At 37.5% G+C, this 16,683-nt stretch overlaps 1 protein-coding gene across 3 annotated transcripts in view; it reads right to left on the bottom strand.

Moving 5' to 3' along the window:
* ptpn4a (protein tyrosine phosphatase non-receptor type 4a) overlaps positions 1–16,683 on the bottom strand; it is a 145,873-nt gene that overhangs the window by 57,926 nt on the left and 71,264 nt on the right. For all 3 annotated transcript variants that reach the window (XM_030124501.1, XM_030124502.1, XM_030124500.1), the window contains exons 5-10: positions 15,905–15,983; positions 13,553–13,597; positions 12,320–12,372; positions 8,009–8,129; positions 6,387–6,474; positions 3,991–4,079 (exon numbers count right to left, since the gene is read on the bottom strand). In XM_030124501.1, coding sequence (XP_029980361.1) covers positions 3,991–4,079; positions 6,387–6,474; positions 8,009–8,129; positions 12,320–12,372; positions 13,553–13,597; positions 15,905–15,983 — 475 coding nt within the window. The remainder of the gene's footprint in view (positions 1–3,990; positions 4,080–6,386; positions 6,475–8,008; positions 8,130–12,319; positions 12,373–13,552; positions 13,598–15,904; positions 15,984–16,683) is intronic.

The raw sequence follows: 16,683 nt of genomic DNA on the forward strand, positions 1-16,683 counted from the left end.
AGATCAGATAGGAAAAGATGCGGTTTCATGCGGCCATGGTGTCAGACAGAGACAGGGACAGACACTGGGAAAGAGATTCAGAGACAGAGACATCAAAAGGGGCAAAGACAGGGAAAGAGACTGGAACAGAGACAGAGACAAGGACGTGAACTGGGACAGGGACTGGGACTGGGACAGAGACTGGAACAGAGACAGAGACAAGGACGTGAACTGGGACAGGGACTGGGACAGAGACTGGAACAGAGACAGAGACAAGGACGTGAACTGGGACAGGGACAGGGACTGGAACAGAGACAGAGACAAGGATGTGAACTGGGACTGGGACAGGGACTGGAACAGAGACAGAGACAAGGATGTGAACTGGGACAAAGACAGGGACTGGGACAGAAACCGAGACAGAGACATCTGTTGGGGACACAGATTTAGTTTCACTGACAGCGGCTTAACAGATGTGCTGTTTCTGGACAAACACAACTGTGTCCCTGACATTAAAGTTCTGTAAATGAAGCACTGAACACAGACACACTAAAGGGAAGTAACCCCATGCACCGCTCAGCGTACATACTAATATGAAACGGTTTGATTTCGGATATTACCAAACTTGATCTACACAAGACCCAAGAGATCATTTTAGCATCTCCTCAGGAACCTGTCTGTCTTTTTCACAGACCATTCCACCATTAAAACAGTCTGCCATCATGTTTTTAGGCCCAGATTTACAGGAAGAGACAGAGCTTACAGTCATGTAATTCAAAGTACAATACCAAAAATATATGAGATAGCTTTTCGATAGGACACAGGCGTCAAATATGCGGCCCGGGGGCCAAATCCGGCCTGCCAAAGGGTCCAATCCGGCCCATTGGGTGAATTTGTAAAATGCAAAAATACACTGACAATATTAACAATCAATGGTGTTAAAACCATTTTAGGTCAATTCAATCTACAGTATGTCAGACCAATAAAACACTGTCATAATAACCTACAAATAATGAAAACTGCAAATATTCCTCTTTGTTTTAGTGTAAAAAAAAATAAAAAAAAACATAAAAAATGTGTGTAAAATTACACAAAAATGGTTATATTTACAGACTGGCCTTTTACAAAAATGTCTGAAATGTGGAATTTAATAATATTCTGCCTGTTACTAAATGTTTTGTGTATTTGTAGATCCACTGTGATCTGTAACTTGTGATGCACATGTATAAATGATGAATTAAAGCGTAATATTGTTAACATTGTACTTATTTTTCATGAGAATTTTCAGGTTGTTCATATTTGTTCATGTTATGTTCAGGTACAGTTCATAGATGTAAACATTTTCAGTACAGAATTTTAGAATTTGACTTTTTTCACTCAAAAACATACAGAAAACATTGGAGTTGACATTATTTATCAGTTCTTATCCTATTATTTATATTATTTTACTGGTCCGGCCCACTTTAGATCATATTAGGCTGAATGTGGCCCCTGAACTCAAATGAGTTTGACACCCCTGTGATAGGAGTTTCAAAGTAAGATTTTCATTGTACAGGGAAACCTGTTTTTTTTACTGTACACATGAGAATAAATAATAATAATAATAATAATGGATTGGATTTATATAGCGCCTTTCTAGACACCCAAAGCACTTTACATTATTGACCCATTATTCATTCGCTCTCACATTCTCCCTCTGGTGGTGGTAAACTACATCTGTAGCCACAGCTGCCCTGGGGCAGACTGACAGAAGAATAAAACACTGCATCTGGAATCTTTGAATCTATTATTAATAAGAACATATGTTCATGTTTGCTCTAACAGTCCTTTCATTTCACCTGATTCAGCTTATTATCTTCTTAAACATTAAACCCTTTTAAATCTACAAACCTATGAGACAAATAAAGACCAAGTCAAAACCTTTAGAAATGCTATAATGGACAGTATCTGGTGAATTTGCAGGTTTTTCATCAGTTACTATGCAACCTGCATCCCTTTTTAACATGAAACTGCCCACTGTAAAGCAGAGAAGCACAAAAGGAGACTAAATGATGAGAATAAAAAAGAGGATCTAATGCCTATAATATTTCCAGGAAACTGGGTTTAATACAAAGCCATCCTCCCCCAGAATGAAAAAAAAAATCTAGTGAATCATCTGCATAATTCTAGAGAAGATCAGCTGAGGCTTAAACCTTAATATGCCATGTCAATAATCACTTTGTGAGGGGTTACCAAAATATTAGTCAGCACATATGGAAGCAGAGAGGATTTATGGAGGAGGTTCAAATGGAGCAGATGGAGGCCAGAGGTGGGTTAGTGACGACAACATCCACATCCCAGTCCTCACATTAGATGGAAACTGACAGAAGCTCCATCCACACTTACTGCTCACAATAAGTAAATGTACACGTGAACTAAATTTACACTATGTTGTGACTTTATTTGGGAAAGTTAAGGTACAAGTAATTTGTGTTTGTATTTATCATAATTTCGTGATGCATATGCAATGGCAGTTAATTTATTTCTGAGTAAAATATACAGTATATTTCATTTGTGATTTATGTTAAAAGTTGTTAAATAAGCAATAGTAAATGCTAAGATTATTTGCACAAAGATCACTATGTTTCCCATGAGGCTTAGCATTACCCTAAAGGCATAGGGAATTTTCATGGAAGTAAGATGTATGCATGCCACGAGTTGTGAAAAAGTTGTATATGTGTTTCAAGTTGCCGCTAGCAGTAAAAATGAATGTGTATTTTTAAACTGAGAGTCTCGCTTCATTATATTTAGACATAATTTGGATAATTACAACACACTATGAATAAATCAGAGGATGATGTCGTTTCGCTTTTTCTGTCCCTACAGTTCTGTCACCACAGAGCAGTTTGTTTCAGTAAGTGACTTTTAGTAACTAGTAACTTATATTTATTTATCTATTTTTAAATCACCTAGCAACAAATTTAGCCGCTTTTAAAATTTGGTTGGAAACTTTTAACAACTTTTGAAAAGTGACTAAAATGCTAAAAACACACCCATTTTTCTCTAAATTACACCAAATGATGTTTTCCACCCCTGTTACAGTCATAAAAACACACAGTTTGTCTGCCTAAATGTAAAAGTCAGGTGTTTTTGGAGACTCCAGCATGAAAGCAGGGGATCGCTCTGCGTCTAAATCAAACCACAATGCTGCTGATGGATCAGTGGATCAGGATGCACTAAAAAAAGACGTCATTTGAACACTGATGTTGCAGTGTTGTTCTCCATTTATTGATTTTGTGGTTATTCATCACCATTTTTTGTTCCAGGGAAACAACCAGTATATAAATAAAATATGCCATTTTAACTCTGTTTAGCCTTTCTCCGATGGGCCATTCAGTCACACAGTTATGAGGAAACCTTTAATATCAAACAACCATCTTTCATGCTCTTATAATACTTTAAAATATCAGTAAATAGCAGAGCATACATCAGTGCATTCCTGGTAAACAGGTTTGTATTCTTGAGTGCTTTCTGTCTGTAAAAATGTCAAGAATCTGCAAAGTAAAATCCATTTTGTATTGACTTGTACTTTTTTAAAAAACAATTTCAATAAACTGCTTTTTTAAAAAAAAAGTGCAGTGTTGTTGGGGATCTGGTACTGACACTAAGATAACGGTACTGAAACATTTTAAAGCCCACTCAGCCCTTGTGACTGCATCTGAAATCATGGTCTATGATTACATATCCACTCAAAACCTCCCCACCCTGACCAACTGTCTCCCCAAAAAAAAAACAAAAAAAAAAAAAAAAAAAACATTAAACTGTGAATGAAACCAAACACTGACAAATCTTTACAAGTCACAGTGTGGTCCAAAAGCCTCCCTACATTTCTGCATTACTTGGACAGGAATCAGTCATTAAAACATCATCATAATTCCATATTCCAACCTGCATTTCCCACTGAAAAACTCCTCTCCACCTGTTGTCTTTTGTATTCTTCTACTTCATGTACTGTGTCAGGCATGGGTCACTCACCATGGGAAGTAGTTGATCCGTACCCTGTTCTTGTAAACCACGATACCAGCGGACATCACCCCAATGAGGATCTCTGTGTTACTCTGGTCCTGGACACAATCAAACACAATGGATGGATTAGTGTGGGCACTTTGAGAAGAAAAAAAAAACAGACCTAAAGAGAAGGAGTGTACACAAAAAACATCATTCCACTCCTGTTTCATAAACTCAATACAACCATTAGTAAAAGATTGCTGTACTTGCTTTTATCCATTTTCTCTTTAATACATGTCACCATATATACTTGGCCTGTGTCGGTCCACATACCGAACTGAACCGTTTCGGTACACACCTGTTCAGTACACAGCTCTACCCAAACGACACAGTATGATGAGAAAAAGAAAAGTAAGTAAAGATGTCGGTCGCTGCGGAACTTTAAATCCATGCAAGTTCCACACAAACATATTGAAGGAGCCCACATTGACCTGAAATATGAAATAGCAGCTGATATAAGGTAAAAAAAAAAAAAAAAACGATGTCAACCTGGGAGGAAGAGATTGAAGACCCTCTGCCATCATTACAGTCCTGTTTGGAATCAGTTCAGGTTCAGGTGAAAGACAACCGCCTATATCCGGTAGTTCTTTAACACTTACTCTTACTCTCTCTCTCTCACAGAGGAATAGAAGCCGGGAGTTGGCCGTTGAAAGTATGTAAAGTTTCACTTTAGTTTCACACCAGTGTTCGTTATGGACCGCACCCTATATTAATGGGACACACACCTTTCAAAAAGTTCAACCTTTGTCTTGTCAGTCCACAGAGTATTTTCCCAAAAGTCTTGGGGATCATCAAGATGTTTTCTGGCAAAACTGAGACAATCTTTTATGTTCTTTTTGCTCAGAAGTGGTTTTGGTCTTGGAACTCTGCCATGCAGGTCATTTTTGCCCAGTCTGTTTCTTCTGGTGGAGTCATGAACACTGACCTTAACAGAGGTATGTGAGGCCTGCAGTTCTTTGGATGTTGTGGGTTCTTTTGTGACCTCTTAGATGAGTCGTTGCTGTGCTCTTGGGGAAATTTTGGTCTGCTGGCCACTCCTGTACTACTGTACCGGCCTTCTCACTGGACTCTAAACCAGCTGACAGACAGCTGCAGTCCATCCAGAACACTGCTGCTTGAGTCCTGACTAGAACCAGGAAGTACGACCATATTAGTCCTGTGTTCAGATCTGTGCACTGGCTTCCTGTGGCTCAGAGAATAGACTTTTAAACAGCTCTGCTGGTTTATAAGTCTGTCCATGGTCTAGCACCAAAGTACATCTGTGACATGTTGGTCCCATATAAACCATCTCAGACCCTGAGAACCTTAGGGACTGGTCTTTTGCTGGTGCTCAGAGTCAGGACTAAACAGGTGAAGCTGTGTTTCAGTTCTATGCAGCTAAACTCTGGAACAGTCTTCCTGATGACCTCAGACAGACCTCTACTGTGACAGTGTTTCAGTCCAGGCTGAAAACACTTCTGTTCAACTGTGCATAGAACAACTGAAAGGGTTCTATCTGCACTCTGACCCTCAACTTTGTTTTAACTGATTATTATTTATGTTTTATTGATTATGTTTTAATTGTAATTGTGTGTTTTTAACCTGTCTCTTTTCCATTTTTGTAAAGCACTTTGAAGTGCTCTGTGTAGGAATTGTGCTGTACAAATAACCCTGCCTTGCCTTGCCTCCTGGGAAGGTTCACCACTGTTCCATGTTTTCACCACTTGTGGATAATGGCTCTCACTGTGGTCCACTTGATTCCCAAAGCTTTAGAAATGGCTTTATAACCTTTTCCAGACTGACAGATCCCAATTACTTTGTTTCTCATTTGTACCTTAAATTTCTTTGGATCGCATCATGATGTCTAGTTTTTGAGGATCTTTTGGTCTACTTAACTTTTGGAGTGTTTCCATTACGTGGTACCGGCTCGACTCAACTACCAGGTACTATTCCTGGAGACTGTTTCCATTACAGGATACTACCGACTTTAGAGTACCTGGTCGTCATAGTGATGTTGCATGTAATGTCCATGACATCTGCTCAGAGAGTTGCTGATAAACTCGCTCGTTGCGTGTTCCCCCCCGACAAGCTTAAAATAATTAAAAATAATAATAATACTAATCAGTACAATAATAGGTAAGTATAAACTGGCTAATATGTTCACTTATATAACAGAGTTACCAAAATGAAGTAAAAAGTTGCTTTAAGCACTTCAGAATCTCAGAAATCATTGAATCTTTTCAGTTTTACAGGTGAGGAGTCAAGTTCAACAGAAAAGGACTCTGACCCCAGGAGTTGCATCTGCAGTAGATATAGTGTCCACACGTCTGTCCAAAGGAAATACATTACAGACATAAAGACAAATAGAAAAGATGCCAACTTACCCTTGCATAGTGCAGCTCTACGCCGTATAGCTCCAGCGTTCGTGCTGTGTTGAGATAATTAAACTCAGACTGGGCAGGAGATAACCCACTGGGACAAAGAGACAGACGGAGATGCAAAGAGACAGAGCAGGGAATGATGGGTAATACAAACAAAGGTTAGTTCAGTCATTAATATACCTCAACTGATAGTGCACGAGGGACGATCACAGTAAACAAGCACTGAATTTGTAAAATAAAGACAAATGTGGACATTCTCAGATTGCCCCCATGTCACATCAATACCAACATGTAAAACAATATGAAAATCATATCAAAATGAGTAACATAAATAGCAGATTCTCTTTTATATTTCCTGTTTCACTCCTGAATGTTTCTACTTGTCTTTCTGCACTTGTTTTTTTATATTTTGTAAAAACTGGAATTTCTCTACAGCGGGATCAATAAAGTCATATCTTATCTCATTAAACTTGTAAATTTACAGGAAACGATCATAGTCATGAATTCCAAAGAAAAACCTCAGAATGTGTCAGATTAGAAGTCCACATTTATGAGAAAAATCTCAAATATTCTGAGAATACAGTTACAAATTTTCATGATAAACATTGGAAATTCTCTGAAGTTAAATCAATAAATTTATGCGAACAACCTTGGAAATTCCCTAAAATTAAAGTACTAAAAATATAAAGGGAAAAAAAAAAATCATCTTAACATACAAAGCAGGTGAATTTCCCCACAGGGATAAAAATCATTTTCAGAGATTACAGTGGCAAAACTTACAAAAATGAATCAGGTCAAACCAAATATTTATGAAGAAAAAAAAGAATAAAATGATAAATTTACAAGAAAAAAAAAAAACTTCTCTGAGGTATTCAATGAGACTTAAGAGATGCATTTACTACAAAAAAATATATCAAAAGAAAAACTTGGAACAGTATGAGACAATAAAGTCATGAAATGGCAGGACTGAAAGCTTGACTTTTTCAGAGAATAAAGTTGTACTTTTAAAAGAAAACCCACAAATTAAAACATCACTTTTATTACTGGACACCTAGCATTAATATGCATATCAATTTTATTTTTGTAAATTTTTAACTAACTTGTTTATTTCATTTACTTGTTTTTCTTATTCCTGCTTCCCTCTGAGCCATTGCATCAAAATCTCATTTTAATGTACACTGTAAATCTGAATAAAGCCCTGTCTATGTCTACATCTAAATTAGCAAGAAAACTGAGAAAAACAGAGGGGTGAGGTTTAAAGCCTTAATCTTAGAGAAGATTCTTATTTTTACTGAAGATTCTTATTTTTCATGATTTCATACAGTATATAAAAGTGTTTGAGCTGTTTTATGTGTGAGTTGTGTGCGTTGCGTGTCTGTGAGTGTGGTGTGCGTTGTGGGTGTTGTAGGCATTATGGGTGTTGCTTGTGTTGTGTGTCTGCTGTGTTGTAGGTCACGTGTGTTGTGTCTATTGTGTGTGTGTCGTGTGTGTTGCGCCTGTTGTGTGTGTCCATCTGTGCAGCTGGTGATACTTGGCAACCTCCTCGTTGAAGTGATGTGTTGTATATATGAGTATTGTGTGTGTTGTATACATGTGTGTGTTGCGGTTGTTTGTGTGTAGCGTACCTGTGCTGCTGGTGATGCTTGGCCACCTCCTTGTGGAAGTCCTGTGGGGGGCTGGGGATGAAGCAGTAGTCTGACAGGTAACCAGGGGGATGCTCTGTTTCACTGTAGTCGCCCAACTCAGCTGCACAAATAAACAGAGGGAACAGGTTGGAATACGGTCCGACTTCGCCTGCATCTACAAACAAAATCCTCTAGTTCGTCTCTGAAATGAAGCCATGGCAGACAGGTGAGACGAAGCTGCAGCACCAGGTTATAATTAACACCGACTCAAACCAGCGCTCTGACAGACACCTGCGAACTGCAAATGTTGGCATGCTGTCACTTCACCTTCACCTTTGTTCAACCTCTGCTCTGCTGTTCTACGTGGTGTTCGTGCTTGTTGACACAGGAAGTCGTTGCTGCAACTGCTCAGTGGTGAGAACACAAATAAACCTCCACAATTTCACCACAAGCTTCAGCGTTCTCACAGCATCTGATGAGATCTTTTCCACAGCAGTGACACCTTGACTTGTTAAGGCGGAAAAAACAAAGGTCTAACTGGTGTCGTTAAGAACGGCTGGGTGCCAGTTAGATGGATGGGGATCAGGCCTTTGGAGAGTAACCAAATGAAACAGCCTAGTTTAGGAAGGAAGGAAAAAAAGTAGGGATGCACCAATACCACTTTTTTCCAGACAGAGTATGAGTACGAGTACTTACATTTGAGTACTTCCTGATACCGAGTACCGATATGAGTACTTAATAATCCCATTCCAGTTGTTAGTTCCTTTTGTAAATGTGCTTTATTGTCGTTGTCATTAGTCTGACTGGAGCAAAGTGCTGCTACTGACATTTAATGTGTTGGAATGAGCGTTTGACAAATAATCCACCAGGGGGCGCAGCTCTGAATTAACCATACTGGACAAATACCACGAAGAAGAGGAAAGTTTTATGAGAAGAAGAAAGTCAGTAATAACAAACATGGAGACAACAGAGGTAACACTAATGTGATACTAATGTTGCAGCGTTTTCTCTGGTAAGGTTTAAAAGTTTAGCTTCAGCAGGAAGAGAAAAGACAAATGAGTGAGAAGTTTCGTTTTCACTTCGGCTGGCGGTGGTCCGCACCACTCCGTACCCCCAGCCCAGCCCTGGGTAGTTGTCCTAAATGTGTCAGTAGTTTTTCTCTAACTCCCACAGTGACTCTTTGAACAGATCCTCTACCTCCACGGTTCCGCTGGTATTCTCTGTCTGGGTACTCATCCACCAGCACCTGGAAAATGGATGGAATGTAGGCAGAGGACGGACAGAACGCTGCGTCCGTATCTGTCTGTGTCTGGAACGTTACTGTCAGTCAGCGTTACTTTTATCACCCTCATTTATTTTGAAAAATCTCCACACTCCCCACACATTATTCCACCGCTGCGTACCTGCTGCACTGAACTGTGAATGTCACACAGCCATAAGTGGTATCGGGGCAGCTGTATCAGATTACATTTACGAGTATGAATACGAGTATACACACTGAGTATCGAAGCCAATGCCCGATACTGGTATCGGATCGGCGCATCCCTAGAAAAAAGATTACGCATACTGGCAGTTTAATTCTAATTAAGGCTACAATGCCTAGTCGACTACTTACCGATTAATGTATTTGTCAACAGGTCGTTGGTGACACCATGCACTTTTGTTGAAGGGAAAATGTTTATTTTATTGCAACTCTTGAGTATTTAGTTGTTTAACAAACTTTGTTATGCATCTAATTGTTGTGCATCAAATGTCCTTGTTAAAGGAAAGAAAATGTGTTTTATTATAATGAATATAAATGAGAGCCACTGTTGTTTTTTGCAGTTTGCTGTATGTGCGTTTGAAAATGCTTTGATTGTAAAGTGAGATCCTCCATTTCAGTGGGACCAACCTGGTTAAATAAAGGTTAAATACAGAAATTCAAAGAGCGAACTTTGCTCCGATAAGGATCAGCAGTTCATTCTCAACTTGTAAAAGAAAAAAAAGAGAATGTCAAAATAACTTTCGAGGACATTTGTTTTTCTCTCATTTTCCATGTGTTTTCGACAACCGGATAATTGGGCAACTGTTTCCAGGGTTTTCCAGAATGCATGGGAACCCAGAGTTGTGTTTATGTGAATGCTTCCCTTTTGTCTGCAATTAAACTTTGAATAAAAACCAGTCTGGTAAGCTTACTTCCACACCACCCAACACAGCAGACAGTGTGCTTTACCAAAATGACTTCTGATGACAGGATGGTTTTCCAGATGGTATTTGGTCAAATTAAACCTTTTAACACCCATCAGCCACCTGTGACCCAGTTAGGTAAAGGCTTAGAGTTAGATTTGAGACATCATGGAACTGATATATTTTAGGTTGTGTTTTAGCCACATGTTCACATTTTTACCTAAAATCTGTCTGGTATAAGATTAGCCCAGACTCTAAATAAAAATGACATGAATAAGAATAAGAGGACAACACGGAAAGAAACAGTAGAAAGAAGACCAGGACAAGGGGACGAGTGGTAACGTAAACGCAAACCCAGAAGAAGGTGTGTGGTTCTTCAACCTAACCCTAAGTTAAAGTACCGCAAGCTCTCATTTCAGGTTCTAAGAAAAGGGTGCATGTTAAAAGCTTAACCTCCTAAGACCCAGGAAATGTCAGCAAAGTACCAGCTGTTTTTTGTGTTTTATTAAATAAGTGCCTATTTTGGAAACATCATGATGGAACAGTTTTTTCAGATGCAGTTTTTAAATTTTTTATGGAATGTCCTTTGTGGTGGACAGTAGTGGCGTGTATCGGCAAGAATCTGGCGATACGATACAAATCACAATACTAGGATCATGATACGCTATATCACAATATATCATAATACTGTTAAAAAAGGCAATTTTTTGTTTGTTTTCGGGGGGTTTTTTGTTTTTGTTTTTTTTTTTTATGATCATTTCCTGGAAGAACTGAATTACACCAGAAATATGCACAAATACTAAACACGTTTTTATTTGATCTGAACAGGATCTATTGCTGTATCACAAAATTTTTCTAATTCTCCTGGTTTCCAAAGGAACTAACATCTGCCACTCGCAGTAAAAACAGTAAAAAGTGCTTTTAGGATGCTTCAAATAACCATTATTCAATAAAACAGGGTTAAATAATAGCAAATAAGATATAAACAATAAAGAAAAACCAAAACCAAAAATGAAAATCCAAAATATCTGCATTTGAATAAATACCTAAAAATATCGATACAGTACTTTTTAATGTCGATACAGTATTTTTGAAATGAAATAAGAAATATCGTGATAAATTGCAGAACCGATATTTTCTAACACCCCTAGGCGACAGTCTTCTTTTCTTTTTTTTTCTTTTTTTTTTGGATAAAGTTGTGAAACTCTTGTCCACAAATGTGGACAGAAAACCCATAGCTGGATCTGAGGAGGTTAAACATGCATTTGAATCAAATGAAATGGATTTGTGTTGTTAAGAGAATGCGATCTTTGGAGTTGGAATTAGAGTGATGAGTGCTGGCACTTGTGGCGAGCTAACTGAATTAGCCGCATAGCAGCTGCTTCAAGCTGTTTTTTCCCAAAGCAAACATTTATCTTCATAATCGGGGCTGGCACTATGCAAAGTGACAACAAAAGAGAGAGAACAGAGAGAGGGAAAAAGAGAGGGGGAGAGAGAGAGAGAGAGAGAGAGAGTGAGAGTGTGACTGTGTTTGTCAAAGCAGCCGTGTTTATAATGTTGTAGCTGAGGCCAAATCTCATCTCTGACCTATATAACAGCGCAAATTCCCCACCAAATGCGTCCGAGAGGTGGAGGATGGAAAGAAAAGATGGAAGGGACATAGAGCAGGGAAGGGGGGAGGAGAGCTTACAACAAAAAAAATAAAAATAGAAGGATGTAAAAGACAGAAAACAGACAGAGGGCAAAACAGGCTACATGTCAACAATGAGCAGCCAAAAAAAAGAGACTGAAACGGTGTGTCAAAAGGCATTATGCTGATGACAGAGGGTCGAGTCAGCAGTCGATGCAAAACGCTGCACCACAACAGTGTATGAGATTAGTGTTGAATGTGGCTCAATGTCCACTGGCAGACAATAGGACAGGTTTCCATCAAAACCCGATGCACCATCACATTGAATATTTATATGACTGCAGTCGATGGCAGACTTCACCACACAACCTAATTGAATTGTAATGGCTTCAGAACACCAACTGTAAATCCACTGAAACAGCCACAGCCATTATAGTTGAACAGTTTGTGTAGCTAATGAGAGACATAATGAATTGCCTCTCCATTGTTGTGTGTACCAAGGGAGCAATACTTACACTGAACAGAGTAGGATGCCAGCAGTGCAGCTGTGTTGTGTGGACAGGGCAACCTGGAATAGGAAAAAAAAAAAACATTACAGATGTGCATACAGATAATTCAGCTGTGGGTGAGTACTGTACATGCAAATGGAAGATGAGGTAGATTAGGTATTTGTGCCTTTGTAGATTTGTAGAAAGTCTATAAACGGTTGGTAAATTGAGGTGAAAATAGGAATGGCAGCTTGCAGGATGACACCGCATGTAACAGTAACGTGTTACTGATACTGAGATTAAATTTCAGCATGAAAACTTATTATGCTCCAGACAAAATCTTTAGTTTCGTTGAACAAACAGCTTTTTTTTTTTTTTTTTTTTTTAAAGATTCTTCTAAAAATTAGTGATACATTTCATGGTTTTGATACTTTCTTTACCACTACGCTGAACCAGATCTGGAGACACATGGTTTTCCAACAGATACATGTGGTGTTTTTTTCCCTGTAATTCAGTGGTTTCAGCCTTTTTTGTCTCGTGACCCCATTTTAACATCACAAATTTCTGGTGACCCCAGAATGGAGACTTTCTTTTTTTTTTGCTAAAATTAATTTGTTGTTGATCCTGTAATAGTTTTCTATACTATGATTCTAATAAATTTCAATTTTAGAGGACATTTAGTCTATATAATGTATATTATTATGGATGGAGGCAGTAAATCCAGGTGTAAATTACTGCACAAAGCGAGAATTTTATTTTCCTTGGTCAGGATATGTACAGTTAGTCCAGCTTGGATTTACAAGGCTCACAATTAATACTGAACAAACAAGAACTCAAACTATGAATTATGAAAGAGCTGCAGCATCTGAAACTGACCACAATGAACATTTGACAGATAAACAGAACCACAGTGCTGCAGTTTCACACTCACAGTTTGTCATGTCTTTTATGTGACTGTCTGTCAATTCACCGTATATTTTTTATTAGTGCGTTTTTCTTAATTTTTTATCAATTACTAGAAATTTCAGGCGACCCCATTTGAATTCCAGGCAACCCCACGTGGGGTCCCGACCCCAAGGTTGGAAAACACTACTTTAATTTGTCACTTGTCTATGCACATTTATTGTCTTAGATTTCCCCCACAAATACACCTCTTAGCAGAATTTCAGTCTAGTAACTCTCCACTCTGATGCCAGAATTATATTACCAGTTCTTTATGAGCCTGATTATGTCCAACAGAGCAAATGATAACATACTCACCGGCCGCTTAGTATATCCTGCTTGATCTGGAGAAAATATTGGTACCTGAGGGGAGGGAAGAGTACATTATGTAACAGAGCTGGACTGTAAATATATGATGCAAAGGTAATCAGGCAGATGTCCATGTTGTTTAGGCTGTAACCAAGACACCAGTGAAGGAAGTTCATGTAAGTTCAGTTTCTAATAAGAACAGTATGTGTCAATGTGCTAGATCACAGGTGTCAAACATGTGGCCCAGGGGCCAAATCCGACCTACCAAAGGGTCCAGATTTTGGGATGAATTTGTGAAATGCAAAAATAGATATTAAGAAATTAACAATCCTTTTAGTTCAGGTTCCACATTCAGACCAATTCAACCTCAAGTGGGCAGGACCAGTAAAATACTATCATAATAACATATAAATAATAACTCCAAATTTTTCTCTTTGTAAATGTAAATATTTTCATGTATTTATACTAAAACAAAAAATGTGAACAATCTGAACAAATGTGAAGAACCTGAAATGTCTTAAGAAAAATTAGTGCAATTTTAACAACATTCTGCCTCATACTAAATGTTCTGTATATTTGTAGATCTGCTGTGATCTCTAAGTTATTAATGAAGATGTGTAAATGATAAACTGAGGCAGAATATTGTTAAAATTACACTAATTCTTTCAGTTTGTTCAAGTTATTCACATTGTTTGAAAGGACAGTTTGTAGATGTAAACATTTTCATTGTTTATTGTTACTTTTTCCAATGCAAAACATTGAGAAAAGTTTGGAGTTCACATTATTTATATATTATTATTTTACTGGTTGGGCCCACTGCAGATCTTATTTAGCTGAATGTGGAACTGAACTAAAATGAGTTTGACACCCCTGTGCTAGTACCATGTTGAAATGCCTTCTCTCGTCTCATCGGTCAATTTACCTGTGTGTTAAACCACGTGTTGCTGTGGACAACATCATCAGTGTTTTTGCCATCGTCTAGTCTAGTTATCACGACACTGTTTGGTCACAACTGAAAAGTACAATACACCAATACACACAGGTGAAATCCAACACTCACAGCTAAGTGTTACCAGGCTGCGTTCAAAGTGTTGATGAAGCTCAAGGCCATTTCTGTGGTGTTGAAAAGACACCGGAAGGAACTGAGTGCGTATGTACAACACTGAGGTGCAGAGTTCAGTTTACTGCTTTATTGTAGAGCAGGGCTGTCAAACTCATTTTGGTTCAGGGGTCATATTTAGCCTTGTTTGGTCTCAAGTGGGCCAGACCAGTAAAATAATGACTTAATAACCTGTAAATAATGACAAATCCAAGTTTTTCTTTTTGTTTTAGTACAAAAAAAATTAAATTATGAAAATATTTACATTTTACAAAAAAACATGTGAATACCTGAAAAAACAAAAATTTCATTTGAAAAATTAGTGCAATTTTAACAATATTATGCCTCGACTTATTATTTCTACATGTACATTTACACACAGTGTTACATAAACATTTGGTAACAGGCAGAATATTGTTAAAAGTTTGGAGTTTGGAACTAAAATTTGAACAATTTCTACAATATTACATCTATTATTTTTAACAACTACAGATCACAGTGGATCCATAAATGCACAAAACATTTAGTAAGAGGCAGAATATTGTTCAAATTGCACATTTCGGGTTGTTCATCTTTGTTTTTATTTATGTATTTATTTGCGTTTTATTGAGAAAGAATAGTTTTGTAAATGTAAATATTTTCACAGTTTAATCTTATTTTTTTCACTTACATTTTTTCCACATAATTTTTCACAAAGAAAATTTGTCATTGTCATTATTTATGGGTTATTGTGTTGTTATTTTTACTGTAGGTGACATTGGTCTGTATGTGGAACCTGAACCAAAACGATTTGGACAACCTTGAATGTTCAGGTTCATTTTTGCACTTTCATCCTGCGGGCCGAAATGGAACCTTTGGCGGGCCAGATTTGGCCCCCGGGCCGCATGTTTGACACCTGTGTTACAGATCATATCAGTTGTACCAGCTTATTACTTTTGTTAATGAGCAAGCATTACAAAAGAAAATTTACCTGATTATCACTATGGGCTTCTGTAATGGTCACAATGTGCAAAGGCCTTGAGATTTTATTATTTGATTTGTTATGAGTCATTTTTTCAAAACATCCATTGGATTAGAACTTCTAACTCCACCTACATGTATCGTCACTGGCATTTTAACACATACTGATAGACAAATTATAGGTTTACGTTGTTAGATGGAATGGGATTTGCTGGCCAGTGCTAAACGTGAGCACCTTTCAGTCTTGTAACAGATGCCGTATACAGTGAAAATCTTTATTGGATGGAACCTGCAGCTCTTACCGGGTGTATTCTTCCTGAAGTTTACTGGGGTCGGTCACAAAGAACTTCACTCTGAAGCTCAGGTTATGGGGAGATCCTCCTGAAAATATGACAACATTTAGAAGGAAACACTATTTTGCACATTTGTGAATTCTAAACAGTAAATTCATTATTTTATTAGGTAAAAAAAATTTAAATGTAAATTAAAACAGAATGCAATGATTTGAAAATCTCATAAATGCATATTTTATTCACAATAGAACATAGGAAATACCATTGTACCATTGTCAGAAAAAAATAAAGGTAATTTTGATTTTAATGGCAGCAACATGTTTCTAATAATTTAGTTAGGTTTTAGAGCGTCATATTCTCCCATCCAGATGATGTATTTAAAGGGAAGGTCTGTCAACATTTGAACAAGACAATAGTAAACTGAATATTACATCTATTCAAACTGTGTGGCTCCATAGCAGTAGTCCTGGTGCTGAACTGACCTGCCAACAGTCCAGACGAGGGATGTAATGATACGAAAATTTCATATCACGGTTATTGTGACCAAAATTATCACGGTTATCATTGTTATCGCGGTATTGTTGAAACTGTGCTCAAAATGTTCAAAAAGTACTTATACACACACTGAAATAATTTAACCAAGTTGTATATATATATATATATATATATATATATATATATATATATATATATATTTTTTTTTTATTTATTTATTTATTTTTTTTAATATAAAATAGGCACAATGTACCTTCTGTTGGCAGAAATATTCAAATATTAACCCTAAGGGG

Source organism: Sphaeramia orbicularis, chromosome 21 (assembly GCF_902148855.1).
Source record: "Sphaeramia orbicularis chromosome 21, fSphaOr1.1, whole genome shotgun sequence".
NCBI classification, from domain to species: Eukaryota; Metazoa; Chordata; class Actinopteri; order Kurtiformes; family Apogonidae; genus Sphaeramia; species Sphaeramia orbicularis.